The 11,263-nt window shown below is 36.0% G+C and overlaps 1 protein-coding gene and 1 long non-coding RNA gene across 3 annotated transcripts; one reads left to right on the top strand and one right to left on the bottom strand.

The window, feature by feature from the left end:
• Positions 1 to 1,496: 1,496 nt before the first annotated feature.
• LOC125646247 (uncharacterized) lies at positions 1,497 to 2,226 on the top strand. Its single transcript, XR_007359649.2, has 2 exons — positions 1,497 to 1,794; positions 1,889 to 2,226. It is a non-coding gene; the product is annotated as an uncharacterized LOC125646247 (long non-coding RNA).
• A 2,764-nt stretch (positions 2,227 to 4,990) lies between these two features.
• Positions 4,991 to 9,188, bottom strand: LOC125646240 (uncharacterized). 2 transcript variants are annotated; one of them, XM_048872445.2, is made up of 3 exons: positions 9,030 to 9,188; positions 8,038 to 8,150; positions 4,991 to 7,059 (listed from the first exon to the last, which is right to left on the bottom strand). In XM_048872445.2, the coding sequence occupies exons 2-3, from the start codon at positions 8,144 to 8,146 to the stop codon at positions 6,251 to 6,253; spliced, it is 918 nt and encodes a 305-aa protein (XP_048728402.2). In that variant the 5' UTR covers positions 8,147 to 8,150; positions 9,030 to 9,188; the 3' UTR covers positions 4,991 to 6,250. The 2 variants fall into 2 exon arrangements, with proteins under 2 accessions (XP_048728402.2, XP_048728403.2); XM_048872446.2 differs by having other exon boundaries at positions 8,038 to 8,153; positions 9,030 to 9,168.
• Positions 9,189 to 11,263: the final 2,075 nt, after the last annotated feature.

Here is an 11,263-nt window from a genome sequence, read left to right as displayed (position 1 = left end):
TATTTAAGGAGGTATGCTACACCAGAGAAATTTAATATGGATGAAAAGTGGAGGATATGTACAACACTATTTTGAAAATGAAAACTTTCAAATTTACTTTATTCAGTCAAAAAATGCAGTTTTAGTTGAAAGCAATCTGAGAAAATTTTAAAACCCCTGCTGGACTGCTATTTCTAAGTATGCATTTAGATTTTATACAGTATCAAACTTACAGATAAATACTGTATATATTAAATTTGGCCCTATCCTGGGGATCATCAAATTTACAATTTTGGTAAAGGACTACTTGCTCTTTCTAATATCCATTTAGTTTCAATTAAGAAATAAGATATCATTTTTGAATGTTGTTGGGATATGACATGAATTTGGTCACGTGATCAAATCCTATAACGCCCGAAGGGCGTTATAGTAGATTTGATCACGTACCAACTTCATGTCATATCCCAATAACATTCAAAAATGATATTTTATTTCTTATATTTATATTTTCTATTTTGATTTGTGTTCTTACCGAGCTTCCATGATTATGTAGCAGATGACCAAAATAACGATCGTAGAACACAAAATATAGTTCGTTAGAGTTTTATCGAATAAAAAATTAGGAACAATATAAAAGAGAATATATGATAGAGATATTTAATTGAAAATGTTAAAGAAAGACGAAACATCAATCTCTACCCAGAGTTGTCGTTCCTTGCTCTCACTTGCACCTCTATTAACGGCTCAAAATAAGCAATGTTATTCCACATGTAAATCCACATTTTTACGGCTAATAAAACTAAGAACTATTTTATAAAATATCGGGAAAATGTAGGACAAGCAACTATTTGTAGATTTTTTCCATTACTATATATTCTTCATATACCTATGTATAGGCCTGGTGCAATAGAACTACCCAATATCCACGTTTCAACCCAAACCAATGCTTTATGTGTCACAAAAAGACTTGACATCTGCTCAATATTTATTTATTTACGTATATTTTTGTAACTGAAGTCAAAACCATACTTTATTTGAGCATACGTGCCATTTTACAAAAACCTTGTAAAACCCTTGAGACGTTGACAGAGGTGTAAGTGAGTGTAAGGAATCTGGGTAGAGATTGACGAAACATGTGTAAAATAAAGGTAATTTAGAGGTAAAGTTAACTGAAATGACGACAAGAAGAGCGGAGTAAACTACATCCCTGATGTGATTTGGTCGTGATCAGCGATGGAGAAACTTACGGGCACTGGAAGTTAACGTAAATATATAGTATATGCATGTATAAAAAAGGAAGGGTAGGACGCTCTTTTTGAGGCAAATTCGGGATTGGGTTATTGTGGACGTTTCTCAAACGGCCTGACGCGATGAATCGTTCACATATGCCTTACATTCAATATCTGTAAGGTTTCGTTTCGTTCTAAAGCCGTTCATTCTGTGAACGATTCATCGAGTCAGGCCGTTTGAGAAACGTCCACAATAACCCAATCCCGAATTTGCCTCAAAAAGAGTGTCCTACCCTTCCTTTTTCATACATGCACATACTATATATTTACATTAACTTCCAGTGCCCGTGGAGAAACTGGTGTCGGTCTAGCTTACTAAGTTGAAAACGCTTGTTGATCACAGATTTCGACAGGAATTCAAAGGATCTGAGAGAATTAATGGTTGATATGATGGGTCAAGTTAATGTTAAGTTCTTAGTCAGGTTTTTGGAAAGAAGCAACGGTATGTTCATCGTTAGGACTCGCGGTAAACGTAGCCATGCAGGAGACGATTCAAGACAATAGGACAGATTTAGACAAAGTGCAGGTAGGTTGCGTGTTTTATTTACCTTCAGTGTGTGTAAAAGAAAATAAAAACGAACTGACGGAGTTTTTGTTCACTTGAGAAATTTCTGTTGTAGGATTTTAATGAAGACTCGCACCGGTACCCTGACATGAACATCTATATTTTTCGAGCCTCGAAACCAGCCTCGCTTATGATCATGCCGAGCCATAGCCGTGATGGAAGTTGCCAGGAAACAACAGGTTAACATATCATCATAAAGTAAATAGGCTTATAACTCTGTCTACATGTCTTCGCTTCCATTATCATAGAACTTTATAAAATCGTCATGCTGAAGTTGAAGACGGTATTTAAAACTGTATAACATGAAACAACAGAATGATATGTTTAATGTTTCTCTTTTATAAATTGATGAAATTCTTGTTTGTTTACAAAACAGAATCTGTATGAATATCCTGCTGCGTTTGTTTCTGGCATGATATTATATTGCAGTAGCGGATCCAGGTTTTATGAAGGGGGTGGGTGGGGGTGAAAGTAAAGTATTTGCCAAAATACTCAGCCATTTTGGGTGCCAATCTGGAATTTTACTCACACTATTTCTATTATTTAATTTTGTGGCGAGAGGGGGGGGGGGGGGTCTAAATCCCCCACTGCATTGCATAAGCAAGAAACCAGGTGAAAATACAGGAACTGACTTTTGAAGTGGTGATTGTATTCATACGCAAGAACGAACTGATCACGTGACCAAATTCATGTCATACGAAATTGAACATCGATTTCATTAGTACTGTCATAGAAGGAAGTGCATTGGCAAATGTAAATATTTTAGTATCAATAACACTAAAGAAGATGTTATCTAAGTGTTTTACACATAAACACTATATACCAAGTTTGGCCCCGCCCTGGAGTCAGAACTTCTACCCCGGGAATCATGCAATTTACACTTTTAGTTGATCTTCCCCTGCTCTATATCACTAAGCATTTGGTTTTTCTTAAAGTTGCAGTTGTGGAGATTTTCCCCCCGAAAATTGGTCAATTTTTGGAAGTTTTAGCTCTGCCCCATAGGTCCCAGGAGTCCTGAAATTTACAATTGTTGTCCTCAAAGATGCTTCTTACCAAATTTGCCCCCAAAAAATGGAATAATAGTTATCAAAAAGAAGTTTAAAATGCCCTATTATTTAAACATGTAATAACTTACCATTTTGCCCCCCCCCCCCCCACCATGATACCAAAACCCCTACCCCTAGGATCATCAAAGTTACATTTTTGGTAAAGGACTACCTGTTTTTTGTAAATATGTTTGAGTATCAATAGCACTAAAGAAGATGTGCAAGTGTTTTACACATAAACACTATATACAGTACATGTGCCACGTTTGGCCCTGCCCTGGGATCATGAAATTTACAATTTTGGTCGAGGTCTTCCTGACCCCATTCAGTTTTTCTTACATGTGTGGTTCTAGAGAAGATTTTTGAAAATTGGTCAATTTTTGCCCCGCGCCTAAGGCCCCAGAAACCTGAAATTTATAATTCATGTCAGCCTTGCCCCAAAAACGCTTTATACCAAATTTGAAAAGAATTAAAATGGTAGTTACATGTATTAAGAATTTAAAAATGTTCAATTGTTCATGCATGACGGACACAGACCAATTGTTATAGGTTACGTAACTCACGTGAGCTAAAAATCCTGACCTAATGAATACCTCCTGAACTGTTCAAGGACAATTTTGATATAGATTTTTATGGCGAGACATTGATTCACTTCAGTGTTTGACTTTGACCTGGAAGTTTGACATATTTTCATAAAGAGGCCCCCCAAGCCTTATCGGCCACCTGAGTACTAGTGAAAACTTATCACTACTCCCAAGGGCTATGAAATCTAGAAAAAAATTTCCTGTTATGAATATCTAAGCTAAATTTTAGCATTCAGCAAAAGTATAAAACAAGATGTGTTCTTACAACTTCAATGCCCTCTTAAGTGCATACACTGATGAAAGGCTTCACATAATATAATAGGCGTATTAACATTAAAACATTGAAAGATGTGACTAATTTGGACTCAACCCTGGGTTGTGAAATTCACCATTATTTGTACATCTTTTTCTGATATTCCTTAGTATGCATTTATATTTTATACAGTATCAGCAAACTTACACATAAACACTATATAGTAAGTTTGGCCCCGCCCTGGGGTCAGAAGCCCTACCCCGGGAATCATGAAATTTACAATTTTGGTAGGCGCCTTCCTGCTTTACATCTTATAGTATTTAGTTTTTTTCTAAAACATGTGCCGTTCATGAGATTTCTGAAAATCGGTCTCTTTTGGGCAGTTTTTGCCCCACCTCTTAGGTCCCAGGGGTGCAGGAATCCTGAAATTTACAACATATGTCCCCCTTGTTTCAAATATGCTTCATCCCAAATTTGAAAAGAATTGGTATAGTAGTTATCAAGAAGTCAAAAATGTATATTGTTCACACATTTAATAATAACTGACCATTTAGTTTCAATTTAATGTAGTATCAACAGTATTAAAGGAGATGTTATTTAAGTGTTTACTCAAACACGATATAGTAAGTTTGGCCCCGCCCTGAGGTCAGAACCCCTACCCTGGGGATCATGAAATTTACAATTTTGGTAGAGGCCCTCCTGCTCTACATCACTATGCATTTAGTTTTTCTTAAACGTGCAGTTCTTGAGATTTTAGAAAATTGGTCAATTTTGGGAAATTTTAGCCCTGCACCCAAGACCCCAGGGGTGTTGGAGTCCTGGAATTTACAATATATGTCCCCCTTGTCCCAAAGATGCTTCATACTAAATTTGAACAGCATTGGACTGGTAGTTATTAAGTTAAAAATGTTCAATAGTTCACGCACGACGACCACAAATTGCAATATCTACGGCCTTGGTCTTAACCAAAACAGCATTATCATCTTAGTCATGTTATTTGAATTCATTTTCAGTTATGTTGTGATTCTTTGGGGTTAGGTTGGGGCCACAATATGGTTTTAAAAATTCCATGGGAATAAAGATAGAAAAATCTTTTCAAAATCACAACTGAATAATAGCAGGGCCAAGGTGACTAGGGTGAGTGATGTGGCCCATGGGCTTGTTGTTTCTTTACCTATAGTTAGAAATCCCTGTTTAATTTGTACTAAGATGGTGTTCTAACAAGCCCCATGAACTATGCATGCAGCCACCAAATGATGATAAACAAACTTGCATTCATGCACATCTCGTAATGTTTATTTTCTAGGATATATATATATATATATATAATAGCATAGTACAAAAATAAGTCATATACATGTTTAATTATATCACAATCAAAAAGGCACTTTTTTATGAAATTAACACTGTATAAAAATGAAACCATTGTGACGGTACGAAAGGTGAAGATGCTGCTTTTAAACAGCCAAATTTAAATGTCACAATCTAGTATTCAAGATGAGGTACCTCACAATCAACAGAAAAATATTCGTTCAGATCTTGACTAGCACACCTTTCCTATAAAAAAAAATAAATAAATATACATATGAAAAAATTTAGTTTTCTTATTTCAAAAAGAATATAAGAGTTCTTTTAGGGATTTACAAAGTCTTTTAACCCCTCAACCATGAAAAAAAAATACTGTCACATAAAACATGGAAAATGTTGTCCATACTACCATGCATCTTTAATTCTATTACATAAACATGAAATGAATGTATAAATACTATTTATGTGCATGTACATGACAGTCAAAATTAATTTGTTCATATTCACTAGAATTCACACAGCACCAGTTCTAATAACAGGATACACGTGGTCCTACATTATATAGAATGACTACCTGTTCATAGCACTCTTATCAACCACAAATTTCATTCTTATAAGAAAATGTTTCCTTTCACACAGTATAAAGTGTTGTTACATTCCTCAAATCTTTCACACAATTAACAGTAAGGGAGAATGTGGACTTCAATGAATAGCTTCAGTAAGTGTAGGGGAATAAATTGTATGTCTCCTGCTAGTCAGCAGGTGATAATGACCTTGGAGGATTACATCAAAGGGCAGCAGAATAAAACCCTACTCGCACCTGAAAATTCAGTTGTCTCCCTACCTAAAAAGCAATACCCCCTTTCATCAATATATCAACAATTTTGAAATCAGAAAAAGTATTGAATATGCCAAATTTATAACAGCTGTTTTACAAGAAACCATTACAAACTGTACACTCAAAACTATGCCCGACATGTAGTCTGCCAAGAGCAGAAGTTGATAGGAGTGAGTTTCCTTTCATGTTTGGGGTACATACTTGGCGTAGTAGTAGTACTTCATAATTCTAATAAACACAACTGAAGGGAAAATGTTTATCTTATCGATAAATGTATGCACAAGTTATTATACTGTAAATTTACATAGACTTTTCATTGAATCAATCAAGTGTGCACACTATCTCTCTATAACTTGACTTCAGTTTTATACTTCTATACTGTTTGAATCTAAACAGTGGGTTCATACTCGACCCTTGGGTTTATGGGTTTTCTGATGTACCTGTACACCATGATCAACAGCTTCAACAGCAGCAGAACAGCCGCCGTGCTCAGCATGGACACCAGGAAAATGGAATTTCTCTCCATAGTGTCCACATTGAAATTTTTGGATGTAGCCCCCGCAAGCGCAACAACAAAGACAATGTTAGGGGTGAAGGTGTACCGAGTGTATTTATCAAAGGCAAAATTATCCAGGACAAACCAGAGCAAGATGACAAACGACAGAACACCAAGGATGATGGTGCATGCCAGATCATTAGCAACACCACCTTTATAAATCATCACCATAGCAACATTCAGGAGTGTAGCTACAGTGGTCCAAGCAGCATACATAGCCAGTCCATTTTGAACAAGAAATCTGATCAGCCAGATGTCCTTGGTGGCATACTCTTTGGTAAGGAGACCTAGATTGCGATACAGGCGGGTGAATGAGAAATACAGACAAACATATAGAGTAAGGGGTGTCATCGCAATTACAACTAAGGAGGCTATAATTTCCTGCCTGTCCCACACAAACAACCACGCAATATTGCTGAGGTTGTTGATGATGTACACAGCGTAGATGACTGGAGGCATAACAGGGAGCGTGTAGATGTAGTGGCCTCCGCGAGTCTTCCGACATATCGAAGTTAGTCCATACACCAGCCACAAAGCCTGCCAGGCATATATAAAACCCCAGATACTAAAGGTCCATCCAGCTGGTGTTATCTGCAGGTTGAAAACATCGGAGATGTCTCCAGTCGAGTTCTTATATATCCCTACAAAGAATACACACAATAATCACTGACTTATTCTATTTTGATTTCAACAGAATTCCAAAGCATCACAGTTCATACCCTCTGATATATGTATTTTCAAAAATAAAATTTATTTCTTTAAATAAATTTTTAACAAATATCAAACCAACATCTTTTTTTCTTATTAAGAAAATATACAATTTATATCAGATCACCAGAAACAAGAGGTACTGTGAGCAATGCTCACTAAGAATACCCCCCGCTTACCCCAATCTCCCAAAGGGTGTTGGTAATAGGTATAAACTACCTCTTTTCTGAGTGTAAAAAACAAATGGCATAACAAACCGAACCATATTGCTACTTCGATGTCCAGTGCGCTTGACCTTTGACTTGTTGCCCCAAAATCGATAGGGAACATCTTCATCCCATGGGTAGTCCATATGTATGATATGGTGACTGTAGGTGGAAAGGATAATGCTTTAGAGCCCAGAAACCATATTGCTACTTCGATATCCAGTGCGCTTGACCTTTGACCTTTTGACCCCAAAATCGATATTGCTACTGCGATGTCCAGTGCGCTTGACTTTTGACCTGTTGACCCCAAAATCGATAGGGAACATCTTCATCCCATGGGTAGTCCATATGTATGATATGGTGACTGTAGGTGGAAAGGATAGCACTTTAAAGCCCTGAAACCATATTGCTACTTTGATGTCCAGTGGGCTTGACCTTTGACCCCAAAATCAATAGGGAGCATCTTCATCCCATGGGTAGTCCATATATATGATATGGTGACGGTCGGTGGAAAGGATAATGCTTTAGAGTCCGGAAACCATTGCATCTACAGACGGACGGACGGACAACCCGATTCCAGTATACCCCCCCCCCCAACTTGTTGCGGGGGGGGGGGGGGTATAACTAACTATTAATTATAGATATTCATGGCTGCCTGCAAATGTGTTCAATGTGTTAATCTTGGTTGCAATGGAGTAAAATTACCTAGATCTTGTCCTGCACCACCTGCAAGTCCATTAAATGTGACCATCACAAGCCACACAGAGCAAGTCAGAAGGATTAAAAATATCCAGCCTATTCTGTGATCCATCATGACTCTGCTAGGATAAAAAGTACAAAGATTGTATCATTACAATAAATTTCTTTTTCAGTGTCATGCAATAAACATTGATCATGTGCTTATATATAAGCAGAATCAGGTTTTTTCTTCTTCAATTGCTCTAGGAATACACAACCACCATACACATTTATATATTCTACTAGAGATTCGGAGTTTAAGTCTGACAGACAGACCGTCCTGTCCTTATCAGAGACAATCTGGAAGGGGGCTGAAACTCATCTATTGGAAAAAGAATTTATAGAACTTTAATACAACTCCCTTCCCTTTGTCTTCAAACATTTTTCTTGACCTTCATGCTTTAACATTTGTATTTTGTATATGATCATATTTTCCTTATGAATATTCATGCAATCGTAAATTTTTGATGAACCTCTAGACAGACCCCCCCCCCCCCTTTCCGCAAAAACCGGCACAAATTTATTCAATACCATGTTATTATCTCGTAAAGCACCGATTCCACTGTAATTTATATATAATACATTCTTGGGTCGATAGGTCCTCGAAATCTGAGTTTTTTTCTACTAGATAATTGATGATAATTTCAGAAAATTGGATCCGCCCCTGACAATTTTATGTACATAGTGCTGATTGAGACTGACCACTGGACTGACCATTTCAATAGTCGTGATGAATGAATAAAATTGTGGAATCTTCAGACTTCACATGTATGTCAAACCTAACACACAAATATTTATTTTTCATTGACAAAATATCAATCAAACGATTTAATTGCAAAACAACACGACTGGCTATTCAAAATCGTACAAAGAAATTGGTTAATCTATAGTTTAAAAATTATAATATATCCGATATCTATTTTATCAGAAATAATGTCATAAACACGCAATGTACTTACGTTTACAAAGGTTTCTTCCACAATTGCACAATGATCTGCTGCTTCCAGGTTTTGTAAGCTCACGTTCAGTGCTCACGTTTATACGCACGAGAATCCGTGGTTGCGTAAATGGAGTGTTGACAAATAACGTCACGGTTTCGGTCTGTAGTTATTTCGGCCTTAAGCTGTTTCGGTCCTTCTCAAATTTGGCCCTTAAATCAAATAAAATCTTTTCTTTTTTTTTTTAAATTACGACGCTAAGGGAGGATATTTAAAATATATATATATATATATATATATATATATATATATATATATATATATATATATATCCAAATTGTGTTTTTTTTAAAAAATCACAGTGTCCGGTATAAAATATTAAAAGAAATAGAATAAACAGTACACAAAGTTAAAAATTTAACGCAAGCGCTTTCATTTTATAATCCTCAGGCGTTACATTTTAAAATAGTTTTGAAATGGTTTGACGTCATAAAGGCGTCCTAACATTTCACGTACATAACGACGTCATAAACGAATGAAGGGAAAAGGATTTTACGTTAAGCATATTATGACGTCATAGATAATAACAGTAAACATATTTTACAGTAAGCTATTGAGAGCCGGTTTTAAAGTCTTAATAAAGTGTCTTTCTTTTTCTCGTCGGGAAATAGTATTTTCTGTATACAGTTTATAAAACGGAAATACACTGAATTGTCCGTGGCCACACACATCTATATGTTCACTAACTTTAATTTTTCTGTATTCGGGTGCTGAAATGTGTTGTTTATGAACTCGTATACGAGTTCGCAGAGTAGTTCCAGTTTCACCGATATAATGTTTTCCACAGCCAGCACATGTTATAACATAAATTAAATTTTTGGTGGATCACGTCATATCTGAATTAACCGTAAATTCCTTGTTGTTAAATTCGAACGAACTTCCTTCCCTTAAGTATGGGTAAAATAAATTAAAGTTAGTGAACATATAGATGTGTGTGGCCACGGACAATTCAGTGTATTTCCGTTTTATAAACTGTATACAGAAAATACTATTTCCCGACGAGAAAAAGAAAGACACTTTATTAAAATTTAAAACCGGCTCTCAATAGCTTACTGTAAAATATGTTTACTGTTATTATCTATGACGTCATAATATGCTTAACGTAAAATCCTTTTCCCTTCATTCGTTTATGACGTCGTTATGTACGTGAAATGTTAGGACGCCTTTATGACGTCAAACCATTTCAAAACTATTTTAAAATGTAACGCCTGAGGATTATAAAATGAAAGCGCTTGCGTTAAATTTTTAACTTTGTGTACTGTTTATTCTATTTCTTTTAATATATATATACATATACACACACACACACACATATAATTTGCTTTATATTGGCAAGAAATCCTTATGGGTATATACATATAAGTTGCTTTATATTGGCAAGGAATCCTTATGGGTATCTGGAGATACTTACAAGAGAAAGTTATCTATGCGATGGCATCACACTCGTCCGAAAGAAATAGTCGAGTAGAGATGCGATTGGTTATTCAAGATGGCCGTTAACCGAAATACTACGATTTTCTTTTCTTTTTTTTCCCCCAGTTAATATTCTGAACTATTAATCATTTCCCAAATCATCTATCACCTGATATAGAAATATAATGTAAGTCTGCTAAAATTTGATAAGACCATTACTCCTAGTTTTCAAATTGTGATCGAAAACTACCGATTTCTGCTTTGTTTACTTTTATTCATGGGCTCTAAAAATAGACTACGAAGGAGGAGTGTCACATTTTGTTATGAGATGGTTGTTTTCACATTTAAAGACACATACCGACTATGTTGTATGATTGAATTTCCGCAGTAAAGAAACCCGGAATCACATAATACGGTAAGGGCTGTGGTAACTGCACGTGTATTTGTTGACATCGGGATTACGTTGTTCCCGCGCTTCCGTCTGGCGAATAATATTTGCGAATACGAAAACTCGAAAACCTTATGTGTTTGATAGTGATTTTTCCAAGAGTAAAGATATTTTTGAGCGAGCAGCTTTCGATAGGGAGGTATGATGAATTCGCTTATTTGATAGGGGGTGGTGACCACGTGCACCCACACCCCGCTCTTATTCATTTAAAAAAAAAAGTTTCCATGTATGCTTTTATTTTTGGCAATAAAAGCGCGGACAGATTATATACAAGCGTCATTAAATCCCTTTGTTTGTACAACACTTCAATACGCCAGTTTCGAGATACAAACTC

This window comes from Ostrea edulis, chromosome 6, assembly GCF_947568905.1.
Source record: "Ostrea edulis chromosome 6, xbOstEdul1.1, whole genome shotgun sequence".
Classification (NCBI taxonomy): domain Eukaryota; kingdom Metazoa; phylum Mollusca; class Bivalvia; order Ostreida; family Ostreidae; genus Ostrea; species Ostrea edulis.
This window is presented reverse-complemented; position numbering and strand designations above follow the sequence as displayed.

What these genes read in the sequence shown, in the direction of transcription:
- LOC125646240 (XM_048872445.2), bottom strand. Translation starts at nt 8,146, where the DNA reads ATGATGGATCACAGAATAGGCTGGATATTTTTAATCCTTCTGACTTGC. An exon ending in TGGTGCAGGACAAGATCTAG is followed by an intron (nt 7,060 to 8,037) that starts GTAATTTTACTC and finishes TATTCTTTGTAG; the next exon opens with GGATATATAAGAACTCGACT.